Raw genomic sequence first — 27,960 nt, 5'->3', positions numbered from 1 at the left:
ATAATAAGCGTCTTTGGAAAGTCTACTCTACTGTGCATAATTATGAAGCATCTATGGGGCTGTTCACATCTTCACCAGCAGGGGCCGGTAAACATCAAATCACCACCACGGTCTTTACGTTTACTAACGTTGCCATGTCTGCTTATTATAAGTGACTTTAGGCTTGTTTTTTTCTGGAAAGTTGCTTGTTGTAAATATTGCTAGAATGCTAGATGCATTTTTTTGGTCTTGTTCCTAAAGTGTCTGCTAATTTGGGCTTGTTTCCTAATGTTGTTTAAACCAGTGGTTCTCAAACATTTTCATGTCAAGGACCCCCACATTAATATGTATTTATCCACGGACCCCCCTCCCCCATCTGAAAATATTTTGTTCCAGGGACCCTCATACAATATTTATGTTAGAATCATGTTTAAAAAATATTACACATTTTGTACTTTTAAAAAAAATATATAGCATAGGTTTGAAGTGCTGCATGTGGCTTCTTTTGGGCTTGTTTTCATAGACCCAGTTGCTTATTTCTCTCGCAATCTGGCAACACTGACGTTGACCTGACATGCGCAGCAAGACGTCACGTTGTCTACCCGGAAGTACATGGCATTGTTGTTGTTCCATAAACACAGCTAACGGTAAGCGTTAGGATTCATTCAATGTTTGAATAAACAGTGAATTCATTGTTATTTTCACTGCTAATAAAACTAAAACAACAAACACCCAATTCATTCAATCAATCAGCGCCTCTACAGCTGCTGAAGAAAATATATGGAGGTGTTTGTTGAAAGAACACGGCATGAGGTAGCTCCATAAAGAACCTCTCTTAGCTCTTAGCGGAGTGAGAGGTTCTTTATGGAGCTAGGCATGAGGTCAGTGGTGTAAAGTAACTGTACATTTACTCAAGTACTTTACTTTGTACTTAATTTTTTTCTTTTTTACATTACTGGAGTATTTCCAGTTTTCATTACTTTTACTTTTACTCCAGACCACTACATCCCATTACAATTATTTGAAAACCTTAGTTACTAATGTCGTGTATCAGTATTCAAGACTGATGAATATGAAGTTAATATGCTATTAATACACTATGAACACAAATTGTCAACAAAGTTCCCTGTCAGAGTGTGGGGGAGTACAGCTGTCTGCAACAGAGGTAATTGGGTTAAAACTCTGGGATCCTGTCTATTGTCTTAGGTGTGAACCTGAAACACCACACCCAGCCGAGTTCTTTGTTCCCAAAAAGGCATTGTAATTATGCGATCTAATCACGCATGTTGCCATGTCTCTCTCTCTCTCTCTCTCTACAGCCAGCTGTTAAAAGAAATAGACTTAAACTGAATTATTGTAAATTATAACTAGCTCACAGTAAAAGCTTATTCTATAGTAAGTACACAAGTGTGAACAAATGTGGTTGGGGAGAAGCCAGTTAGTTGCATGTAGACTTTTCTTCTTGAATCTAAGGAAAACGCCAAGTCCCCTTTTAAATCATCTCTTTCTGTCTAAATCATTCATACAAAGTTGAATACAAATATGTGTGGTCTTATTTTGAAGGTAATAAGGTGTTAAACAAAGATTGCATAATATGAGCTTGTGTAAAGGTACAGTTTTATAGATAAGGGTTAAAGTAAATTGTCACATGTTTAAACCAAGTGAGATGCTAATTCCTTGTGCCGATTGAGAAGGCCTGCCCAAGAAGGTCTATTGTTCTATAAAATCTGTGTTGTGAGTGGTCAGAAGGAGGAATATCTGGTTGCTTATAATATGGTGCTAGGGTGAGAAACAGGACTCTCTGTGTTTTTGGGCTACACACAGATGTCGCGTCCAACAGGATAAAATGGATCTATGGACTATGCACTGTACGTCGAATTGACTTGTATGTATGGGATGCTGAGAACTCTGACAATAAAATGGAATTGTTGGAAATGACTACCTCGGACTTTAAAGGATTGTGATTTATTACCGCCCAGAGAAACATGTCTGCTTCCGTCTTCCAAAATGGGCTCAGTTTACCACACTAATTACTTTATAGATTTGTATTATTATTACAAAACATACATTAACCACTTCAGCCATAAATAAATCTCGGCCACTTGAAAATGGCAGATCTACAAGCTCACAATGCGACGTGATGCAACGCATTGTGAGCTTGTAGATTTGGTATTTTCAAAAGATTTTCATACATTTGAGAACTTGTGAAATATGGGACATTCTGCATAATGAGAACTTTCTACTTTTGGTACTTTAAGTACATTTTGATGCCAATACTTTTGTACTTTTAACCAAGTAAATGTTGAATTCCAGTATTTCTGTATTGCAGTATTGATACTTTTACTTAAAGGGATAGTTCACCACCAAAATGACGTTTTTTCTATTCATTAGTCACCCCATGGAGACTTGAATTCATGGATTTTCTTTTGTTTTTGTCGCATTCCTAACGTCCAGGATTCAAACCCGGGTCTCCCGCGTGGAAAGCCAACATCTTAACCATTAAGCCAAAGGGACATCCCTATCGCTTGGGGGAGATATTAGACTTTCAGGCCATCAGGCTGAGGTAGTGAACCACTCTGTTACACTAAGCCAATAATTTGATGACCGGCAGCGGTTCCGGTAGGAGACACAAAGAGTCTCCTTTGTGTCTCCTACCGGAACCGCTGTCTACCGGTCCGCTGGTCATCAAATTATTGGCTTAGGAATGGGACAAAATAAATCCATGAATTCAAGTCTCCATGGGGTGACTAATCAATAGAAAAAAAAGTCATTTTGGGGGTGAACTATCCCTTTTAAGTAAAACAAACAACAAGCAAGACACTTTTTCAACCACTGGATAGGTCTAGTGGGAACCTAAACATTGTGGGCACCTCAATGTTAAAACATTGGCAGATTTTTCCCAAAATGTAAAACAAATAAATGACGAATAAATGTGATGCTGTGGAAGGTTTTGGGAACATGCACAGTGCATCATTATCACACTTTAAAGGGATAGTTCACCCAACAAAAAAAACAAATTCTATCGATTAGTCATCCCATGGAGACTTCATGGTTATTTTTTCAATTTTTTCAAATTTCTAAGGCTGACCTTTGAAGCTGTTTTCTTTTTTTTTTTTTACCGTCGAAGCTTCTGCACCAAAAAACTGTTTTTATTTGAATGTTCTACTTGAATATTAGACAGCTTAGCTGTAATTTCCCTAGCGGTTTACCAGGCTAGTATTTCCCAAGATGAAATAAAAAACGTATTGGTTTGTTTACTAGGATGTGTTACTGCTGCAGTTAGCCTAGCCGTTAGCCACCTGCCCGGCCAGTGTGGGCTGCCTGGATGGACCAGATTAGGGGGTGTACTAGTCACGTTGCATTGAAGGGAGGCAGATCTATAAACTCACTGCACATCGTGCTGCAATGCGTTTTGAGCTTGTATATCAGCTGTTTTTGGTGTGCGACACCGGCGCACATAAATCACTTTTCAGATGAGACGAGACCCAAATATTTGAAAAAATAAATATCTGTTAAAATCCCATGTCATTGAATGAAGTTAAGTGAGTCACCCTTATTAATTTCAGCAATAAAAAAGAGAAAGAAACAAGTTTAAACACTGATTTTGCTTAAATCTTTACAATTTCCTTTCCAGGTGGGTTTCTGAACTGTCCACAGCCTTCCTCATAGAGACACATGGTGAGTAGACGGACATGTTGCCATCTTATAATGAGCATTAGTGAGGATCAATTATATGAAGACTAGAGGTAGAGCGGCCCTCACAGCTTTTTGATGTATACATATGCTTTGAGTTAAAACCATTAATATCAACCCTTGTTCCTCTGCTCTGTAGCAATTAGTAGACCTTGGTGTTTCATGCCGAGCCTGTCCACCCAAATACTATTGCTCATCAACATGTATGCTGGTCAGTGTGGTGAAAAGTAACTAAGTACATTTACTCAAGGACTATACAATAATGTGCAGTACAATGCACAGTATGATTATGAAATATATGAACTTTACTTTACATTTTTGTTACTTCTACTCCACTACATCTCAGATGCAAATATTGTATTTTTTTTTTTTTACAATTAAAGCATTTTACAATTAAAGCATTTGACAGCTTTAGTTACCTGTTACTTTACAGATTTGGTTATTATGAATTATTATCTTTACTAATACAAAATATACATTAACCACTTAAATCCTGGCTATTTTTGAAAAAAGCTTTTGAAAGGGAGTACTTTTACTTTCGTACTCTAAGTATATTTTGATATTGTGATGCCAATACTTTTGTACATTTAGAGCGTATTGGTCAACCCCCCCCCCCACACACACACACATACACATACACACACATTAGCCAAGGACACGTGATTATGAAACTTTATTATATGAATCAATTAAAGGAATTTATACAGTATGTCTCAAAACAAGCCATTGTGTCTCATACAAGAGTCACAGTGTCAGAATATTGATACTTTTTGATAAACAGAAGGAAATGCTACTGCTTACCTTTACATACCATGTTCACCACTGAATCATCTGTTGACACATTCTAGAAAGGTATCCACCTGTTTCCGCGGGACTTTACTGGGGCACAGGCCCTATGCACAGGCCTGGTGGGGGACATATCCGGCGGAGGCGCGGCATATGTATAGCCTACAACCAGAACTGGCACCCACTCTCTGCTGGAAACTTGTGTATACACCCAAAGGTACTCAAAGGGGGGCAGACATACAGGTGGGTACAGCGGGTACTCTGGCAACGGGTACGAGTACTGAGCTAATCTCAGTAACTCCTTTTCAAAACGCATTTCCTTTGGCATTTTACCTTCCACTAGTTGAATTGCCCAGTGATCTCGCCAGTTGGTCACATGGTACAGCTCTGGCGTGTCTGCCTGTACGTTGACGACGAAGTAGAATTCGGTGTTGGCCAGGTTGTTTCTAGCGTGTTTGAGTTCGTTGTGTGATGCAACAAATCTGGTTTGATAGCTAACGTCCTTGGTTGCTTTGACCTCTATGTACTGAGTTATTCCATTAGTACGATCCACTGTGACATCATAGGGCTTCCCCGTCTCGTGTCCAGCGTTTGTCCAGTTGACTGCGGCATCACCATATACTGATCTCAAATACAGCCAGGTCCATTCCTCTCCCCGTTTGCCAACTCCACTCTCCTTCAGATCGTCCTGTAAATGAAAAGTAGTTCAATTGTTAGTGTCACTGATGACTCTCGTTGGAGTAGATTGGTTCTATTATCACAAAAGAATATTAATATATATCAACAAATTATTGTTGTCATCACCTTAATACGACTTGTATCCATCTTGTTCAAAAAGAACAGTGTACATCCATGTACATTAAAGGTATCATGACATTCATTTTCACTTTTTTTATTTTCAATGTTTTATTTGGGGTTTTATGACCTCAATTACACCCAAAAAAACTGAACTTACAACATTCAGTGGATTTTCTGTGGTCTGGGGTTTTCTGAATAATTAGGCTGAAAAGTAATCTGAGCTTGGCCCTTCGACAGTGAGGTCACTGTCGAATAATCCCGCCCACTCTCCTCCTCGCCCCTCCCCTCCCCTATCCTTTCCTTTGGGGGGGGCGGAGCAGAGGCGATGATTGACAGGCAAAATCCCTCACCAGCGACACCCGCAGGCAAAGATTTCTTTTTTCATTGCAGTTGAAAAGGCTTTAGAAATGTGAGAGAAAAACACCTGCCATTGATCACTGGAATGGAATTTTCACTTAAAACTTTTTGTACACTTTTGAAGGACCAGGACAAAGACTTTGAATGTGGTGTAAAAGTGAATGTCATTAAACCTTTAAATGTACGTCCATTGTTAGTTGTAGGTGGCATGCTGCTCTCAGTGCTGTGCTCCTCCTCCTTCAGATGCTGATCAACTGAAGTGATTTGATGATAGTTAATCTTTTTATACCATCAGTTATGGTGGAGGATGCAAGGGCCGTTGCTATCATCAACAAACATGTCAACAGACATTTCAAGAAACGTATACACTCAATGTGTGTTTCTCGTTGATGATTAGTTATGTACCATAGCAACCCCTGTTTTACCTTAGCAACCATCAATTTCACCTTAGCTTTTACCAGTTTTACCTAAGCAGCCACCGGTTTTACCCTAGCAACCAAATATTACACCCTAGCAACCAATTATTAAACCCTAGCAACAGCTAATTAGACCCTAGCAACCACTGTTTTACCATAGCAACCAACAGTTTTACCTTAGCAACTGAATATTACGCCCTAGTAACCAACTATTAAACCCTAGCAACAGCTAATTAGACCCTAGCAACCACTGTTTTACCATAGCAACCAACAGTCTTACCATAGCAACCAAATATGACACCCTAGCAACCAAATGTTAGACCCTAGCAACCAACTATTAAACCCTAGCAACAGCTAATTAGACCCTAGCAACCAACTATTAAACCCTAGCAACAGCTAATTAGACCCTAGCAACCACTGTTTTACCATAGCAACCAACAGTTTTACCATAGCAACCACATATTAGACCCTATTAACCACCTATTGGTCCATAGCAACCACATGTTCACCCTAGCAACCGCCAATTTGACCATAGCAACCACCTTTTAGACACTATCAACCACTGTTTTTACCCTACCAACCACCTGTTTTACCCTAGAAACCACCTGTTTTAACCTAGCAACCACCTACTAGACCATAGTAACTTCTGTTTTACCCCAGCAACCACACATTAGACGATAGTAACTTCTGTTCTAACCTAGCAACTGCCTTTTTAACACCAGAAACACTCTTAACACCAACACTACCTTAAACTATCAATACCATCAACACTATGAACACTAAACTGAACACTGTCAATACTAACACTATCGACACTCTTTACATATTAACACTATCGGAACTCTTTACACACTAACAATACTCAACACTATTAATAGCACTACAACACAACCAACATAGAGAGCCCAAAAAGTCTTCAGATTACGGTGGAAGATTGGGAGTGAGTCTGCAGTTCTAATTGCGATGGGGAGTTCATTCCACAGATTGGGAGCCAGAAGGGAGAAGAGTCTGGGACGTGTGGAGCGTTGTCTCGGATGTTTTAGGGAAGGTTCTGACAGCTTCCCTGTGTAGGCTGGTCTGAGTGAGCGGTAGAGATTGTAGGGTTGGATCAGGCTTTGAAGATGTAGGGGTGCCATTACCTCTGGTTGTTTTGTAGGCCAACATCAGTGTTTGCAGTGTCCTCACGGCCCACCAGTGGGCCCCCGGCCAACAAGTTGAGAATCACTGATCTATAGCAGTGGTTCTCAAAATGGGGTCCGGGGACCCCCAGAGGTCCTTGAGTGGGTTCCAGGGGATCCCCAGCAAAATATGTTAATACAGCATCACAATCGTTTTAACCCCATTATCCATATAGTATGTTTTGGCTATTCAAAAATAGCAGATGTACAAGCTCACAGCACGTGCCGTCACTTTGTGCCGTGCTGCGAGCTTGTACACCTGCTATTTCAGATTTTTATTTTTTTAATCTTGAAGTGAATTTTTCAGTTGGGGGTCCGTGGCATGCACGTGCACACATAGACATGAAAGGGGGCTCGAGCCCCTGCCGTTTTACCCGTTGGTAAAAAAGGTGCCCTCTCTAGACCATGGATGCAGCATTTATTATGGAGAAAAATAAATGGTGAAAAAAACGCAAATGCCCTACTCGAAAGCAGCATTCAAGCCTAAGAGAATTGCCCCTTTCTTACTCTCTAAACTTGAATACAACATTTTATGTGGAATTGAATTGCTCTCTGTAGAAATCCATGCCGTACTCCGCATCTCCAGTAAAGCTTGATTATACCTAAGTGAGCACTGTGTCGCGCACAGAATTGTAGCCGATCTACAAGCTCACAACGTGTCACGCTGCAACACATTGTGAGCTTGTAGATAGTCTTTTTTCGGTACGCGATACCACGCGCAACGAAGTATATGTCCAATCGAAACCTAATGTAGCCGGGCGCACGCACGCATATGTCCATTCACCTAGGAGAGCAGACGCACACAGAGAAGCGCAGACAATCAGTGATCCGTCTTAATTTGAGACAGATACAGTAGGTATTTGTGGACAAAAAAGTATTATACTGTTCATTTCCTCTCTCTTTGTTTATCTAATATAGCCATAGATAAAGACTCTCGTAGATGTATTTTATCGATTATAATTTTTTTATCTCTACGAGAGTCTTAGCTAGCCTACCACCCACCCAGATTGCCCTGGAATGTTAGCTCCAAAGACTGTACTTCTCCAAACATGTACAAATGCTAAATATCAGGTGCTTACCCGCGTGCCCAAAATGTTAACTCGGTGTTAGGTGTGTTTGTGCAATGTATTAGAGTTATTTTTCAATAAAGAAGTGTTTTAATCCCGTCTGTGGCCAATTCTGTCGGAAGTTCCCAATGGGCGGTGGTGACGGGGCGCATCCGGCGAAAGACGGAATTACACTCAAGGAAACAAGGGGGGGAAATGCCGTTCGGCCACAGACGGGAATACAACACTTCTTTATTGAACAATATGAACTAATACGTTGCACAAACACACCGGACACAGAGTTATCATTTGGGGCACGTGGGTAAGCACCTTATATTTTGCATTTGTACTTGTTTGGAGAAGTATGGGCTTTGGAGCTGACCTTGCAGGGCAATCTGGGGGGTGGTAGCTAAGACTCTCGTAGCGATCAAAAATGTCAGAATCGATAAAATACATCAATGAGAGTTTTTATCTAAGGCTACTTAAAATACTTAATAACTGAAACTACTAATTTCAGTTATTGTTAACTGTTAACCAGTAATTCAAGGCTATACTGGATTGTTAGTGCAGGCTGGGTGGTTGTTGTGGCTGTTCTTGCAAAGATTGTTTTGTCAATGTGATCAGGGCAACGAGGTTGTGTCCCACTGTTGTAGAGTAATATGCTGAATTGCTCATATAGATCATCAGTGACAGTAACTTTTGTATGAATATTATTCATGTTTGTGGAGTTCTTTTTTCAGTATAATCCTCGTTTATAGTGTTCATTTAAAATTAGATATTCCTCTAAATCTGGGTAGAAATGTAAAAAAAAAAGAATGGCCAAAAATATGCATCAATTTGGGGGTCCTTGACACGAAAAATTTCAACAAGCCCTGTTACTGAAGAAACACTCTATATATCAATGAGTACTATCAGAATATAGAGCTATTTAACACGTATTTTAACCACAAATACAACTTACCCTACTTTTAATTTTAGTTGCCCCCCGTATGAAAACATTTACTCAGTTTTCTTCACCAGACAATATATAATTAATATTCAGAGGACTGTAGACTCAATGAAAACTCCTCTTAACTATTTATAGATTAACTTCTCTAAACGTATGGCAACTCCTAAATACTTTAACCTAGAAACTCTTTAACTTTAACTTTTTATACTTTCACTCTAGAAACAAAAAGAAAAAGAAGCTTACCTTGGACATGGGTGCTTGTAATACAATGTATTCATTTATTTTTACTTTGAAATGTTTCATGTTTTGAGTTAAAACCATTAATATCAACCCTTGTCCCTCTGCACTGTAGCAATTAGTAGACCTGTTGGTGTTTCATGCCTAGTCAGTCCTTTTTAAAGGAACAATCCACCCAAATGCTATCGCTCATCAACATGTATGCTGGTCAGTGGTGCATAACTAACTAAGTACATTTACTCAAGGACTATACAATAATGTGTAGTACAATGCACAGTATGATTATGAAATATTTTAACTTTACTTTACATTTTTGTTACTTCCACTCCACTACAGCTCAGATGCAAATATTGTACTTTTTACTCCATTACAAATACAGCATTTGACAGCTTTAGTTACCTGTTACTTCACAGATTTTTATTATTGATGCAAAACATACGTTAACCACTTGAGTCCTTGCTATTCGGGGAAAAAAAGCCAATCTACAACGTGACACCTTTTGAGCTTGTAGCTCTACTGTTTTTTTAAAAAGCTTGATTTTGTTGTTGTTGAAAATTGGAGTACTTTCACTTTGGTACATTAAAGTATAGGCTATGTTTGTAGCCTGCAACTCACAAGAGAGAAAGAGATAGGCAGTGTGTGAAGCATGTTTATGTTACCACGTTGCATATTTCTAACCTTAAATGTTTTCAGATACATATTTTAGTATATCGTCCCCCCCCCACACACACACACACACACACACACATTAGTCAAGGACATCTAATGTTGATTATGATACTTTATTATATGAATCAATTAATTGAATTAATACAGAACACGCCATTGTGTCTCATACAAGAGTCACAGTGTCAGAATATTGATACTTTTTGATAAACAGAAGGAAATGCTGCTGCTTACCTTTTCATACCATTTTCACCACTGTATCATCTGTTGACACCTGTTTCCGCAGGAATTTACTGGGGCACAGGCCCTATGCACAGGCCTGGTGGGGGACATATCCGGCGGAAGCACCGCATATGTATAGTTTACAACCAGAACTGATGCCCACTCTCCGTTGGAAACTTGTGTATACACCCAAAGGTACACAGGACAGATAAAGACATCTCCTCCATATTCTGTATAGGGCTCAAAGGGGGGCAGACATACAGGTGGGTACAGCGGGTACTCTGGCAACAGGCACGAGTACTGAGCTAATCTCAGTAACTCCTTTTCAAAACGCATTTCCTTTGGCATTTTACCTTCCGGTAGTTGAATTGCCCAATGATCTCGCCAGTTGGTCACATGGTACAGCTCTGGCGTGTCTGCTTGTACGTTGACGACAAAGTAGAATTCGGTGTTGGCCCGGTTGTTTCTAGCGTGTTTGAGTTCGTTGTGTGATGCAACAAATCTGGTTTGATAGCTAACGTCCTTGGTTGCTTTGACCTCTATGTACTGAGTTGTTCCGTCAGTACGATCCACTGTGACATCATAGGGCTTCCCCGTCTCGTGTCCAGCGTTTGTCCAGTTGACTGCGGCATCACCATATACTGATCTCAGATACAGCCAGGCCCATTCTTCTCCCCGTTTGCCGACTCCACTCTCCTTCAGGCGCCATAGCTCCTCCTTAATACGACTTGTATCCATCTTATTCAAAAAGAACAGTGTACATCCATGTACATTAAATGTACGTCCATGTTTATTTGTAGGTGGCATGCTGCTCTCAGTGCTGTGCTCCTCCTCCTTCAGATGCTGATGAACTGAAGTGATGTGTTGATAGTTCATCTTTTTATACCATCAGTTATGGTGGAGGATGCAAGGCCCGTTGCTATCATCAACAAATATGTCAACAGACATTTCAAGAAACGTATACACTCAATGTGTGTTTCTCGTTGATATTTAGTTATGGACCATAGCAACCATCAATTTCACCTTAGCTATTACCAGTTTTACCTAAGCAACCACCGGTTTTACCTTAGCAACCGAATATTACACCCTAGCAACCAACTATTAAACCCTAGCAACAGCTAATTAGACCCTAGCAACCACTGTTTTACCATATCAACCAACAGATTTACCCTAGCAACTGAATAGTACGCCCTAGCAACCAACTATTAAACCCTAGCAACAGCTAATTAGACCATAGCAACCACTGTTTTACCATAGCAACCAACAGTTTTACGCTAGCAACCAAATATTACACCCTAGCAACCAAATGTTAGACCCTAGCAACCAACTATTAAACCCTAGCAACAGCTAATTAGACCCTAGCAACCACTGTTTTACCATATCAACCAACAGATTTACCCTAGCAACTGAATAGTACGCCCTAGCAACCAACTATTAAACCCTAGCAACAGCTAATTAGACCCTAGCAACCACTGTTCTACCATAGCAACCAACATTCTTACCCTAGCAACCGAATATTACACCCTAGCAACAAAATATTAGACCCTAGCAACCAACTGTTAAACCCTAGCAACAGCTGATTAGACCATAGCAACTGAGGATGTGCCGATATGAACATTTTTAAACCGGTTCAATATTTAATTAAAAATCGAATTAAACCGTAATACCGTTTTGACCACTGGAGGTCGCACTTGAGTCTTTTTTCCTTTTTGTTTTTTCTATGTGGCTGCTGTTGACCCCTATGCTATGATGTTACATGAATTAGTGTGTAAAGACCATATTTTGGACAACAGAGTGACAGTCACACATGTCTTTATTTATCAATGCTCACACAAATATTAAATAACTTCAAATATAACAATAAAACGGCAGGCCTAGCCTACTCGTTCTCAGTGGCTGAAAATGAACATTTGAACATGAAAACAAACTGTAAACATCCTCAAATAATACAATACAATATAAAGATGTCTCAATGATTATAATAATAATAAAAGAAAATCGGTATAGGCCTAGCCTACTCAGAGTGCAAATGAACATGAAAACAACATCTACAATAATAACAGCTGTGTATAAATTGCAAATTCGCTGGCAACCTTCTCCTCTGTGGTTTTTGGAGGTGCAGCGGCCGTTGCTCTGTGACCAAGAAGACTTCCCAATGACCAATTTTTTTTTGGGTGGCGGAGCAGCTTCTGTGTCGCAGACGCAGAAGCTGTGAAATCACTGACAGTCGCTGAAATCACTGACTGGCTTCAGGGCTTTGTTCACCGCGATCAACACATCCTTATCAGACCAGTTGAGCTTGGCATTACATTTGGGGTCATTCGCTTGAATACGACGTATTGCTGATTCCTGCTCCGCAATTCGCTCGATCATCTTCTGTTTGGAGCCCCAGCGAGTTGCACAATCCTGTTGGATGATAATAATAAAATTGTAAATGGAGGGCTATAATGATAATGTATCTATAAATAACATGAAATAGCCTGCTTACTTAATATGCACGTATTGTTTATTTCTATTAATTAATAACTGGGTGGTCTTTCTTAACTACAAGGCCATAGGCTACATTATGTTTTTATTGATTGTCGCGTTGATTGAACGTTATCTCACCGTAATAAGCGAGTGGTCTGGTAAATCGAGGTCTTTCTGTGCTAGGCTCATGTCCCTCTTTCTCTTCCAGCTGTGAGAAAACTGGCAAATGGTGCTGCGACACCGCTGCATGGTGTTATCTATCCTCTTGCGATTCGGTTCGGCTGCCAGTGTGTTGTTCACGGCAAGATGCAGGTTATGGCCAAAACAATTAACCCACGGCCAGCACAATTCCTTGGTGATGGCAGCAACAATATTGGCTCCGTTATCCGTTGTTATTGCTGACAATCTTTTCGGATCCAGTTGCCACTCACGTAACTGTTCTTTGAGTGCATCAGCCATGTTTTTTGCTGTGTGATCTTCTGGGAAGAAACTTGTCTGGAGGCACTTAGACACCATCTTCCATTCTTTGTCAATCAAATGGACCGTTAATGACATGAATGGTGTCATATTAACACTGGACCAGTGCGTCAGTGCAAAGTGGCCCTGGCCCTTGTTAAAGTAATACTAGGTAACTTTTTCAACAAAACTAAAGTTAAATTGTATATCTTTTGTGAGTGGCAAATGTTTCACAACACCCACTCCATGAATTTCACCCCCGAAAGCCTTTTCTATTATAATTTCTATTGAAAATGTGGCTCGGTGAGCCTTTCCCGTGAAAATGACGTCATCCGGCCGGAAAACAGAAAAGGAAATGCACCAGTTTCCTGTTTGGCCAGGAACTACCGCACCGGTTTCCTGTTTGGCCAGGAACTACCGCGCTAATAACAAAAAGGAATCTCACGCTGTTTTTAAGAGATTGTAGCATTTGAAGATCGAAAAACAACAGAAAAAGAAAACACAGCTCACGGTAACTAAAGCTCCACTGGCTAAGAGAAACGATCCACAGATAGTATAAAACAATTAAAAGAACGCTTTTTGAAATGCTTCCGTCTTCCGGTGAAAACAAATGGAATTCTGGGTAACGCAGAAATAAATGAACGGCATGCAGTGACGGTAATGACCAGCAGAGGCTGCTAAAAATCGTTATTTGTGGACCTGCATTGTACTACTTTAATTAAAACTTGCACCTCATTTCTGACTTCATTGTACAAGTCTGGAACGGCAGTTTCTGAAAGATACTTGCGACCAGGTGGATCATATTGACGGTCGAGTGTATGGATAAGTGCTTTAAACGACGGCTTTTCCACGGTGTTGAAGGAAACCATCTCTTTTGCAATGAATTTAGTGAGTGCATCCGTGCACTCCTTCCATCTGGCACTGTCCTGATTATATTGAAAATGCCCCTACTATGGATACTTGTGTTGCTGTTGAAGGCCTAGCAGAACTTGTAGATGGTCCCCCTTTGGCTGCGGGCCCCATCTTGGCAGCTATGGCGGCATGCTTCTTTCTCAGGTGAGCATGCAAGTTTGATGTATTACCACCTTTAGCCGGGACTTTTTTGAGACAGCTCTTGCATATAGGCAGATCTACATTTTTACACCTCTCCGAAGCCAAAATGTTGCCATATTTCCTTTGTTTTTGTCTTTGGTAATACTAGGTTTTCTGTCATTCTTTTTGTTGTCACTCCAACTCTCTGGAAAAATTTGCTAACAACAATGAAATGCGCAGCCCTCGACCCCACCCCCCACCCTAGCAACCACCTACTAGACCATAGTAACTTCTGTTTTACCCTAGCAACCACACATTAGACGATAGTGACTTCTGTTTTAACCTAGCAACTAACTGCCTGTTTAACACCAGAAACACTCTTAACACTAACACTACCTCAAACTATCAATACCATCAACACTATGAACACTAAACTGAACACTGTCAATACTTAACACTATCAACACTCTTTACATACTAACACTATCGGAACTCTTTACACATTAACAATACTCAACACGATTAATAGCACTACAACACAACCAACATAGAGAGCCCAAAAAGTCTTCAGATTACGGTGGAAGATTGGGAGTGAGTCTGCAGTTCTAATTGCGATGGGGAGTTCATTCCACAGATTGGGAGCCAGAAGGGAGAAGAGTCTGGGACGTGTGGAGCGTTGTCTCGGATGTTTTAGGGAAGGTTCTGACAGCTTCCCTGTGTTGGCTGGTCTGAGTGAGCGGTAGAGATTATAGGGTTGGATCAGGCTTTGAAGATGTAGGGGTGCCATTACCTCTGGTTGTTTTGTATGCCAACATCAGTGTTTGCAGTGTCCTCACGGGCCACCAGTGGGCCCCGGCCAACAGGTTGAGATTCACTGATCTATAGCAGTGGTTCTCAAAATGGGGTCTGGGGGCCCCCAGGGGTCCTTGAGGGGGTTCCAGGCGGTCCCCAGCAAAATGTGTTAATACAGCATCACAATCGTTTTAACCCCATTATCCATATATTATGTGTTGGCTATTCAAAAATAGCAGATGTACAAGCTCACAGCACGTGCCGTCACTTTGTGCCGCGCTGCGAGCTTGTACACCTGCTATTTTTGAACATATTTTTTAAATCTTGAAGTTAATTTTTCAGTTGGGGTTTCGTGGTCAAATATATACAGCAATTTGGGGGTCCTTGACACGGAAAATGTCAACACGCCCTGTTACTGAAGAAACACTATATCAACGAGTACTATCAGAATATAGAGCTATTTAATACGTATTTTAACCACAAACTTACCCTACTTTTAATTCTAGTTACCCCCCGTGTGAAAACATTTACTCTGTTTCCTTCACCAGACAGTCTTTAATTAATATTCAGAGGACTGTAGACTCAATGAAAACTAATCTCTTTCTATGTTTCAAACGAAAAATACAGTGACTTTAAAAAAATAATTCCATACCTTTTATATATATTTTTTTGTACATTCATATTAATATTATTGCGGGATCGCTTCAGCGAGCAGACTCATGTCCTCTTAACTATTTGTAGATTAACTTCTCAAAACGTTTGGCAACTCCTACATACTTTCACCCAGAAACTCTTTAAAGGTAGGGTAAGTGATTTACTTTAGTTAAAATAAGTGTTAAATAGCTCTATATTCTGATAGTACTCATTGCTATAGAGTGTTTGTTCAGTAAAAGGAGTCTCCCATGTCTCTCCAGCTCTTTATTAAACAGAAAATGCATTTTCAGTTCTCTCTCCTGATTGGCTTAAATGTTGAAAAAAAAAACATGAAAATGTATATATATTCTGTTTACTCAAAGAGCTGGAGAAACCCCTGTGACCGAGCAAACACTCTGTAAGATTGTTTGAGAGACCCCTGTGACTGAGCAAATACTCTGTAATGATTACTATCAGAATATACTACTTTAACCTTTTAACAAAAACAAATACCAAAAAATATCACTTACCCTACCTTTCACTTTTTATACTTATCACTCTAGAAACAAAAAGAAAAAGAAGCTTACTGTGGACATGGGTGCTTGTATTCATTTATTTTTTCTATTTTTTATTTTGATGTTTCTTTTTTCTTTTTATATAACTTTAAACACCCAATAAAGTCAATGGGAAAGTGGATGTTAAAGTCGAGTCATGTTTCTTCAGCATTCTTTAGCTCACAGACTCCATTCAAACGTTAATAGTTTGAGCTATCTTGTGGCTTCCATTGCTGTGATAATTTTTTTGATAACTTTCATACTTTTGGAGCTATCCCACTTCAAAGCACATGTGGATCTCACATTCTTTTCAGATTTTCCAATACGCACAAATGGTGTTTGTAGAGGGGAGAGAGAGAAAGAGACAGAAGTGAGTCTTTGTCATTTTTACACTGCAGATTTTTTTTTAACATCACCACGTTCGCACAGGTCCGCTCTCCACTTTAATCTAAAGATCTATTCTAAGCTATTTGATGTATGTGTTTTGAGTTCAAACCATTCACATCAACCCTTGTCCCTCTGCACTGTAGGAATTAGTAGACCTGTTGGTGTTTCATGCCTAGTCAGTCCTTTTTAAAGGAATAATCCACCCAAATGCTATTGCTTATCAACATGTATGCTGGTCTGTTGTGCAAAGCAACTAAGTACATTTACTCAAGGACTATACAATAATGTGCAGTACAATGCACAGTATGATTTAGGGCTTTCACCAACTAGTCGACTAGTATAACCACTAGTCGACTTTGTTGGTACTAGTCGAATAGTGCCATAGTAATGCCATAGTAATGGCCCATCTTACTATTATTATTATCCTCCTGACTTAATTTTTTATCAAAAGGGGGTCAAAAGTATGCCCAATAGAAGCCTATTATTGGGCAATGGGGATCCTTGGAGACGCTGCTGTGGTGCTGTGCTGCTGTGCCAGAAGCGCTTCCCTTAAAACGCCATAAAAATAAGGGCAGGAGGATAATAATAATAGTAATATAGTAGTAGGATGGAATTACAACAATGCCCCCCCTAAAACCTTTTTTTTTTTTGTATTTTTTTTTTAATGTAAATTTCGACTAGTCGACTACTACTTGGTCTAATGAGTCGACTAGTAAAAATCATTAGTTGTGAATGCCCTAGACTATGATTATGAAATACTTATACTTTACATTTTTGTTACTTCCACTCCACTACATCTCAGATGCAAATATTGTACTTTTTACTCCATTACAATGACAGCATTTGACAGCTTTAGTTACCTGTTACTTTACAGATTTGATTATTGATACAAAACATACGTTAACCACTTGAGTCCTTGCCATTCGAGAAAAAAAAAGCCAATCTACAACGTGACACCTTTTGAGCTTGTAGATCTGCTATTTTTGAAAAAGCTAGATTTTTATTTTTTTAAATTTGTAGTACTTTTACTTTGGTACATTTAAGTATAGGCTATGTTTGTAGCCTGCAACTCACAAGAGAGAAAGAGATAGGCAGTGTGTGAAGCATGTTTATGTTACCACGTTATGTTACCACATGTTTTCAGATACATATTTTAGTATAGCGTCCCCCCCTCACACACATACACAAACATAAGTCAAGGACATGTAATGATGATTATGATACTTTATTATATGAATCAATTAATTGAATTAATACAGAACAAGCCATTGTGTCTCATACAAGAGTCACAGTGTCAGAATATTGATACTTTTTGATAAACAGAAGGAAATGCTACTGCTTACCTTTTCATACCATTTTCACCACTGAATCATCTGTTGACACCTTCTAGCAAGGTATCCACCTGTTTCCGCAGGAATTTACTGGGGCACAGGCCCTATGCACAGGCCTGGTGGGGGACATATCCGGCGGAAGCACCGCATATGTATAGTTTACAACCAGATCTGATGCCCACTCTCCGTTGGAAACTTGTGTATACACCCAAAGGTACACAGGACAGATAAAGACATCTCCTCCATATTCTGTATAGGGCTCAAAGGGGGGGGCAGACATACAGGTGGGTACAGCGGGTACTCTGGCAACAGGCACGAGTACTGAGCTAATCTCAGTAACTCCTTTTCAAAACGCATTTCCTTTGGCATTTTACCTTCCGGTAGTTGAATTGCCCAATGATCTCGCCAGTTGGTCACATGGTACAGCTCTGGTGTGTCTGCCTGTACGTTGACGACAAAGTAGAATTCGGTGTTGGCCAGGTTGTTTCTAGCGTGTTTGAGTTCGTTGTGTGATGCAACAAATCTGGTTTGATAGCTAACGTCCTTGGTTGCTTTGACCTCTATGTACTGAGTTGTTCCGTCAGTACGACCCACTGTGACATCATAGGGCTTCCCCGTCTCGTGTCCAGCGTTTGTCCAGTTGACTGCGGCATCACCATATACTGATCGCAAATACAGCCAGGTCCATTCCTCTCCCCGTTTGCCAACTCCACTCTCCTTCAGATTGTCCTGTAAATGAAAAGTAGTTCAATTGTTAGTGTCACTGATGACTCTCGTTGGAGTAGATTGGTTCTATTATCAAAAAAGAATATTAATATATATCAACAAATTATTGTTGTCACTCACCTTAATACGACTTGTATCCATCTTGTTCAAAAAGAACAGTGTACATCCATGTACATTAAATGTACGTCCATTGTTAGTTGTAGGTGGCATGCTGCTCTCAGTGCTGTGCTCCTCCTCCTTCAGATGCTGATCAACTGAAGTGATTTGTTGATAGTTCATCTTTTTATACCATCAGTTATGGTGGAGGATGCAAGGGCCGTTGCTATCATCAACAAATATGTCAACAGACATTTCAACAAACATATACACTCAATATGTGTTTTTCGTTGATGTTTAGTTATGTACCATAGCAACCCCTTTTTTTTACCTTGGCAACCATCAATTTCACCTTAGCTATTACCAGTTTTACCATAGCAACCAACAGTTTTACCATAGCAACCGAATATTACACCCTAGCAACCAAATATTAGACCCTAGCAACCAACTATTAAACCCTAGCAACAGCTAATTAGACCCTAGCAACCACTGTTTTACCATAGCAACCAACTGTTTTACCTTAGCAACCACATATTAGACCCTAGCAACCGCCTTTTTGTCCATAGCAACCACCTGTTCACCCTAACAACCACAAATTAGACCCTAGCAGCCACTTCTTAGACACCAGCAACCACTGTTTTACCCTAGCAAACACCTGTTTTACCCTAATAACCGCTTGTTAGTCCATATTGACTGCTGTTTTACCCTAGCAGCCACTTATTAGACACTAGCAACCACTGTTTAACCATAGCAACTACCTGTTTTACCCTACCAACCACATATTAGACCATACATACCTCTTTTACCTTAGCAACCATCCTATTAGACCATAGCAACCAACAATTTTATCCTAGCAACCACATTTGTCCACAGCAACCATTGTTGTAACCTAGCAACCACCTATTCACCCTAGCAACCACCAATTAAACCCTAGCAACCACCTATTAGACACAAATAACCACTGTTTTACCCTAGCAACCACCTCTTTTACTCTTAACAACCACCTGCTAGACATAGGGACTGCTGTTTTACTCTAGCAACCGCCTATTAGACCCTACCAACCACTTTTTAGACCTTAACAACCACTGTTTTACCATAGTAACTACCTGTTTTACATTAGAAACCACGTATTAGACCATAGCAACTGCTGTTTTACCCTAGCAACTGCCTTATTAACACTAGAAACCAACTCTTAACACTAACACTACTTCAAACTATCAACACTTAACTCAACATTGTAAATACTTAACACTAGCGGCACTCTTTACACACTAGTAATACTCGACACGATTAATAACACTATAACATAACCAACATAGCAAGCCCAAATTGTTTCTTAAGGAACAGTATTTTCTAGTATTATCATTACAATCTTGAGTGATTTACCAATTTTATTTGGGGGCCCACTTGTAGTGTGCTCACGGCCCACAAAGTGAGTCCGGGGACCCCCAGGGTCCTTGAATAGGTACCAGGGTGTCCCCACTCCCCAGCAAAATGTGTTAATACAGCTTCACAATCATTTTAACCCTTTTATCTATATTTCATACGTTGGCTATTCAAAAATAGCAGATAGCAGATGTACAAGTATCTGCTATTTTATTTTATAAAAATCTTGAAAGTGAATGAAATAACAAAAAACTAAAATATTTGAGTTGACTGAAATAGAAATAAAAACAAGGCTTTACAAAAATACGATAACTAACGTTTTGTGTGTTTCCAAAACGAACTAAAATCATATATCCTTAGTTTCAGTCTTTGTCAAAAATCTTCAAAATAGCAAAACAATAGCCAGTCTACAAGCTCACAACAATACGGATCGCAGTGTGTTGTGAGCTTGTAGATCGGTTATTTTTCCTATTTTTCTGAGCTAAATCTTTCCTCTGACCAATCCATCTGACCAATCCATATTGCCAAAAAGAAAAAGAACATAACTAACACTGTAGTGTCTACTCTGTCTGTATTCCTTTCATGACCATACATGGAGATGTGTCTGTCTGCCTGCCTGCCTGCCTGTCTGTCTTTGTTCTGAGTCTCACTTTTATGCCCATATATGGATGGAGAGCTCAGTATCTGTTCCGTGTCAGCCATGCCCTAATATGGAGTCCATGCCAGTTTATGACATCAGAACCTTGTGTTTACCTTGCTAAAGGCCTGAATTGTAAATTGATTATTATTATTATTAATGGATATTGTTCTGTTCTTTTCTTTGCTCTTCATTTTGTAGATGCCACGCAAAAACAAAAATGGTCAAGCAGCGGTGAGAAGATGGCAGAACATTAAAGGCTCTAAAGGTAATGCAAAAAGTTAAAAAACCTCCATTTCGATATGAATTGATCATGATTAATGTCCAGGGCTGTTGGACCAAAAATCTATGTGTATTTGATTGTTCAACAAGGGGTGGGATTAATAATTAAATAATGAGTCGGGAGATAATGAGTCACAGAGTTCAAGATGCGCTGCTCACTTAACTTGTGAGCGGCACATTTGTAGGAGTGCAGGCAGAGAAACGATAGAGATGTATTCCTCTTTGAGAAGCCAAGTAGCACTCCGTTTATTTCGAAGAAAAACAATAACAGACCCGTCGCGCAGGTAATTACGTCCGCACCACAGAGTTGTGTATTAACTCTTAAAGCTAACAGCACCTATGCATTAAAGGAAATACTGCCTTAGCAAACATGGGTGAGATCGCCGTGAATTACAACTGTACTTAATAATTGTATGTGCGTGTATATCCACCACACATTGGATGACAGTTAGCTTGTAAGCGATCTGCGTTACCACATTGCCGTAAAGGAGGTTGGTTGTTATGTTTACGTCAGTCGTGTGTGTAAATGTACTGTGTGTTGGATTTACACACTGTTTAGTTCTAAACCTTTGGTGGATGTTACTATAATTTACAGAGATGTATTATGTACTTACTATCAATGCAATATCAAGTAAGTTCATGCTAAATGTCTTCCCCGTCAGTGTATAAACGTTGTCGTACTTGTTTATGTAAGGCAGTAGCCTAATTAAGTCAGTAGGTGTCACCATTGCGAATGGCTCACAGGACTTCATAGTTCTGCTGAAAAGGTCGGGAACCATACTTTTTTTTCCTTTTTTTTAAAAGCCTGCAGATAGTATGACTGTCACGATCATGTCATTTTACTTGAGGATTGACTGCCCTTAGTCAGTGCTCAAGTCAATCGGGTTGACTGTGTTAGATGCAGAATTTGTTCATTCTAGCGTCAGTAATTGTGCCCGACTCATTGAATGGTATCATATTTGCCAGTTCAATACATACAGTATAAATGAATGCACAATTTAATGATTTGTTTTGATTTGGAAATGTACTGTTCACTTCACCAGTCTCTACTTAGTAGCCGGTACACATACACCTGTATTCCAACAGCTGCTTCTAACCACTTTGGTAGAGGTTTGGGTTATGTAATTACCACAAAAGAATGTTGCTCCGTTGATTAGCAACTGATAATTCAAAATACGCTCCTTGTTGACTTACATCGTATGGTGAACCATCTCTCAAAGTAACTTTTTAGCGCATAAACAAATGCAAACAAGGCTGATTCTGCCAATATAGAATATCACAAAACCTTGTGCTGTAAAAGAACAAACAAGTAATGTATATAAACTAGAAATTCCTCTAGAGTTCGACACCGTGGACAAACCGCGAAAGTACAAAGGCACAGTAACAAACACCCACGTACACACACGCGCACAACGTTGAAGGAAGGAAAAAGCAGCTATGAGTACCTTTTTGTGCGTGAGCGAAAGGGCAGTGATGTCTGGTTGAGTTGGAGATGGAGACATTTCAATGGCCGCCGTTCGTTTTCGCTCTGCTCTAGTCGGCTGCACTCAGCTGAAAAGGACCTGTATGATGAACGACCGACCGACCGTCACGCATTCGCGGGACTCTCGATTGTATATTAGGATGAATAAATACAATTCAACCTCCTGTTGATTACTCTAACTAGATGTCAGGGCCGCAAAGCGGCCCTCACATCTAGTTTAACAAATACAGGTCAAGAGACCCAAAACGCCAAAGCCTGGTGTGAGGAGATGCTTCGCGGCCCTCACATTTAGGCCCCAACCTTATATTGTTCCAATTCTTCTCTTTCTACCTGCCTGGCATTTGCGTGGCTCAAAGTCAAGACACTATTGCAGCGCTCTAATTCATCATAGTCTTTGAACATTTCCTTTGTCATCCCTTCTAAATAGTCAATTTCCTCCTCTTGGCTCAAAGTTAATTAAAATAGTTCAGTGTAAACAATATTGTCAGTTGTTCTCTCATCATTACCCTCAATGTAAACTTTGACAGCGCTGGCTCTGTAAGAGATATTTATGAACCATGACGGCGACCTGGCCTAATTATAGCTCTGCACACACGTCATGCGAAGTCCGGCCTCTCTGGCCTCTCCTCCCTCCCCGCTTTTCTTTGCGGCCCTAACCTCTAGTCACATCCTCCCAACCTCCCAACCTCGGTCATGTGATAAAGAGGTCAGACTTCCTGTATCTGGATGCTAAGGCAACCTGCCAGATCAGGCTGAAGGTCTGATAGGCGAATCGGAGAATCAATCAAACCGAGAGTCCGATCACTGATCGAGGTGGGGTAAGATGCCTAAAACATAGCCTAACGCTGATCGACAGTCTGTGACGGGTCTTGGAGGCATGTGGAGTGATCCTGTGCTTGCGAATCGCTGCCGAACATCAGAGCTTTTGTCAATTATATAGTAGTAAGATTTTTAAAGGAAGAAACCCCGGACTCGATCTGCGGATCTGTATCCATATCTTCAAATAGTAAAATCAACAGGAAGTTGACTTTATTTTTTATTTTCATTTTCATTCGTGTTTTTTTTGTTTGTTATTTTGTTATTTAATTTTCAAATAGTTTGTCTGGCTGCGGTTTTAAACACATACGACAGATCGACCAGCAGAGAGCAGCAGATAGACACCTCGATCACTCGCTCGACCCCCCCAAACAGGCTCAAACAGTCCATACGTCATAACCGGATGTGACGTTTTCGCAGATTGCCGATCGGGCTTCAGTACGATGTGATACACGACGACGATAACTGTTCGTCACCCAGACTAAAGAAAATAGAAGTGGATCTCCGTTCGTTTTTTATACCGTGTGAAGAACGTTTTTTCCCCTATTCTGGCCTAAAATAACCGGGAAAAAAAAAAAGAGAACCGGAAACGGAATCTGCGTCATGAATCCGGAACCCGGTGAGTCTGAAGGAATCAGAAAGCGAAACTGATGATGAAAAATAAACAGAACAGCGCAATCACAGATTAAACAATGAAAACGCTAAACACGCGTCTAACGCGTCGACGGCCAACTGGACAAACTAGCAATTGACTCGATAACGCGTCGACGGCAGTCATAGAGTTAACAGCAACACATCTAATGAAATTAACTCTTTCACTGCCAGACTTATTTCTGGCTACGTGCACCCACTGTCAGCGATTTTCTTACCTTTTGAAGTACTCACAGAATATTTATCTCCAGTGAGATCGATCCCCTGATGGTTGCTAATCACAGAGGGTTTCACTGTGCTTCCACTGTTCACTTTTATACGCCTTTGAAAATAACATGTCTCGGCCAAAAATACATAGTAAAAAAAAAAGTACACAGGAGCCGAGATACAGGATTTTGAAGTAATAAGTTAACTAGGAAGTGAATGGAGCAGTACATTTTCGGATCGCATTATCTCTGGTTCTGTGTGAAAAAAGCGTTGTTTTTTTTGTTTGTTTTTTAAAGTCGTCATAAGTTGTTCTTAGCATCCACACTGCATGGACAAACGTAAAGTTCAGACATGGTATGATCTTCTCAAATGCTGTCTTCTGTCTTGACATTCTAGACCCACCTGTGTGTAAAGATGAGGCTTCCACTGAACAGCAGGAGTGGAGCTCTAGTCTGGTGCAGGAGGACCCGGAGCCACCACAGTTTGAAGAGGAACAGGAGGAGCTGCTTCAAAGAGCAGAGGAGGCTGATGGATCAACGCACACCTTACTAGCAGTGAAAAGTGAATATAATGATGAAAACAGAGAGACAGAACCTTTAGCCTGCACCTCAACTGAACACACAGAAACACAGGCTTATGCATCACAACTAACTATGGATGTACAGCTGCTCTCGTCACACAGCTCTGAATCTGACACTGACGACAGTGACGAGTGGGAGGAGACAAAAAGATACACAACGGTGCTTGACTCAACATCAAGTAAGTCCATGCTAAAAGTCTTCTCCGTCACAGTGTGTGATCGTCTCGTAGTAAACTCCCACACGTTTTCTAAGGCAGTAGCCTAATTAAGTCAGTAGGTGTCACCATTGCGAATGGCTCACAGGACTTTGTAGTTCTGCTGAATATGCAGGTTCGGGGCCATGCTTTCTTTTTTTTCTTTTTTTTAAAGCCTGCTGTTAGTAGGGCTGTCACGATCATGTCGTTTTACTTGAGGATTGACGCAAACGGCCTTTTTGCATGTAGTTGAAGCGCAAGGGGGCGGGTGGGGAGAGAGTCAGCGCACTGAAGTCAAGGCACAGACTACTGTGTTGTTGACGGACAACGGATGCACGCTTATGAGAAACAACACAAATAAAACCTGGCAAAACAGTTGTGTGCATTAGCGCAAGATGAGGATAAATGAAACATTCAGTCTAAATGTCTGTCCAGCAACTACTACCAATACTTTTGTATTTGAAACTTTACATTTCTCTAAATATTATAAACTCTCAGGACAGCCTAATACAAATATAATTTATGAAAAGGCTACTATAGGCTACAGTGAAGTCGGACTGAATGACTGAAACGTTTTTTTCTTTTTTAACTCTCTTGGTGATTATCTGGCACAGTAGTTGTGGATTAGCAAACTGGACATTAATGTTTCCTTTTCGCATGCGAATTACTGGACATTTAGACTGAATGTTTCCTTTACCCTCATCTTGCGCTAATGCACACAACTGTTTTGCCAGGTTTTATTTGTGTTGTTTCTCATAAGCGTGCATCCGTTGTCTGTCAACAACACAGTAGTCTGTGCCTTGACTTCAGTGCGCTGACTCTCTCCCCACCCGCCCCCCGCCCCCTTGCGCTTCAACTACATGCAAAAAGGCTGTTCGCAGGATTGACTGCCCTGAGTCAGTGCTTGACTCAAGTCAATCCGGTTGACTGCGTTAGATGCAGAATTGGTTCATTCTAACGTCAGTAATTGTGCCTGACTCATTGAATTGTTTGCCAGTTCAATATATACAGTATATATATCAATGTACAATTTGATGATTTGTTTTGATCTACATCCAAGTTTGAAAATGTACTGTTCCCTTCACCAGTCTCTAGTTAGGTACACATGTATTCCAACAGCTGCTTCTAAGTGTACTTACCACTTTGGTAGAGGTTTGGGTTTGGGTCAATAGTATTATAGTCAGTCCATCCTACTAGCCACCATTCATGAGTGACAATTTAGGGATGATTTAAGGAATCAAATCAAGTAGTGTGGGAATTGAGTAAAGGTGCTGAAAGATCACATGAGTTGTACAAAAGCATTCAAACATTACAGTACAAAACTGAGACAGTTTTCAGTTCACCAAAAAAATCGTTTGTGAGCCCTGACCTGAACAGAGAGGGAGATGGGTTTTTATTGTCTTTTTTGGGGGGTGGTGTGGTCAATCGTGTTGAACTTGTTTGATGCAGAATTGGTTCATTTTAACTTCAGTAACTGTGCCAGATTGATTTTTGTATTTGTATTTGTAAATTTGAACGGTTGCAGCTGATGAATGTCTGTGAAAAATAAGGATAGACTAGTTTTGAAATGGAGCAATCATTTAGCGAAGGTTCCTCCTACTACCACAGTTACAGAACAGTGTTGACCCTGCATGGACAAATGTAAAGTTCCAACATTTTATGATCTTCTCAAATGCTGTCTTGTGTCTGTCTTGACGTTCTAGACCCCCCTGTGTGTAAAGAGGAGGTTTCCACTGAACAGCAGGAATGGAGATCTAGTCTGGTGCAGGAGGAACCGGAGCCACCACAGTTTGAAGAGGAACAGGAGGAGCTACTTCAAAGAGCAGAGGAGGCTGATGGGTCAACGCACACCTTACTAGCAGTGAAAAGTGAATATGATGATGAAATCAGGGAGGCTGATGAGCCAACATGTTCATTACTAGCAGTGAAAAGTGAATATGATGATGAAATCAGGGAGGGTGATGAGCCAACATTTTCATCACCAACAGTGAAAAGTGAAGATGATGGTGAAAACAGAGAGACAGAACCTCTAGCCTCCACCTCAACTGAACACACGGAAACACAGGCTTATGTGCTCTCTTCATACAGCTATATCCTCTTCAGCTTAAAAAAAAAGGAAGATCTGAAAAAAGAGATATTTGATTGTACAGTTTGTGGCAAAGGCTTCCCAACTAATGCAAGGCTGAATATGCACATAAGGACTCATACAGGGGAAAAACCCTTTAGTTGTACAGTTTGTAGCAAACGTTTTATTCAAAGTTGGGTGCTGAAGAATCACATGATAACTCATACAGGTGAAAAACCCTTCAGTTGTACAGTTTGTGGCAAAGTCTTTCGTCTAAAGGGTCATTTGAAAGAACACATGATGACTCATACAGGTAGTCACCCCCAGGGGAAAACCTTTAGTTGTACAGGTTGTAGCAAACATTTTATTCGAAGTGGAGGGCTGAAGAATCACATGACAATTCATACAGGTGAAAAACCCTTCAGTTGTACAGTTTGTGGCAAAGTCTTTCGTCTAAAGGACCATTTGAAAACACACATGTGGACTCATAGAGGTAGTCCCCCCCAGGATTCCGGAGAACAATCCCTGATTCCGTAGCTTGAAAGTTTATATTCGCGGGCATCTACAATTACCATTTATCAAGCTAAAATGTATGTTTTATTAATCAATGAAAACTCCTTGCTGTACCATTATATAACACCGTAAAGCACAGTGGAACCTAGTCAAGGTATTTGCAGGTTTAGGTAAGTCAGATATAAAATGAAAGGCTTTTTAATAATCAGAATGATTTAAATCAATTTATTGAAATGTTGTACCTTATTGATCCTTTTTTATTATTGATAGTTGTTGTTGGCAAAGTTGGCAAATGTTTAAAAACAAATGTGGCCTATCATTAAACAACTCTTCGTTACCAGCA

The 27,960-nt window shown here is 40.2% G+C and overlaps 1 protein-coding gene across 1 annotated transcript; it reads left to right on the top strand.

The window, feature by feature from the left end:
• Positions 1–592: 592 nt before the first annotated feature.
• LOC308084991 (uncharacterized protein) lies at positions 593–27,960 on the top strand. The gene is made up of 5 exons (XM_080428002.1): positions 593–626; positions 3,614–3,657; positions 21,028–21,094; positions 24,662–25,024; positions 26,743–27,960. Exons 2-5 carry the CDS (start codon positions 3,655–3,657, stop codon positions 27,639–27,641), a joined length of 1,332 nt encoding a protein of 443 aa, XP_080284128.1. The 5' UTR covers positions 593–626; positions 3,614–3,654; the 3' UTR covers positions 27,642–27,960.

This window comes from Gymnoscopelus braueri (assembly GCF_963280865.1).
Source record: "Gymnoscopelus braueri genome assembly, chromosome: 5".
Classification (NCBI taxonomy): domain Eukaryota; kingdom Metazoa; phylum Chordata; class Actinopteri; order Myctophiformes; family Myctophidae; genus Gymnoscopelus; species Gymnoscopelus braueri.
The sequence above is the reverse complement of the archived record's forward strand: the minus strand, read 5'-3'. Positions and strand labels throughout refer to the sequence as shown.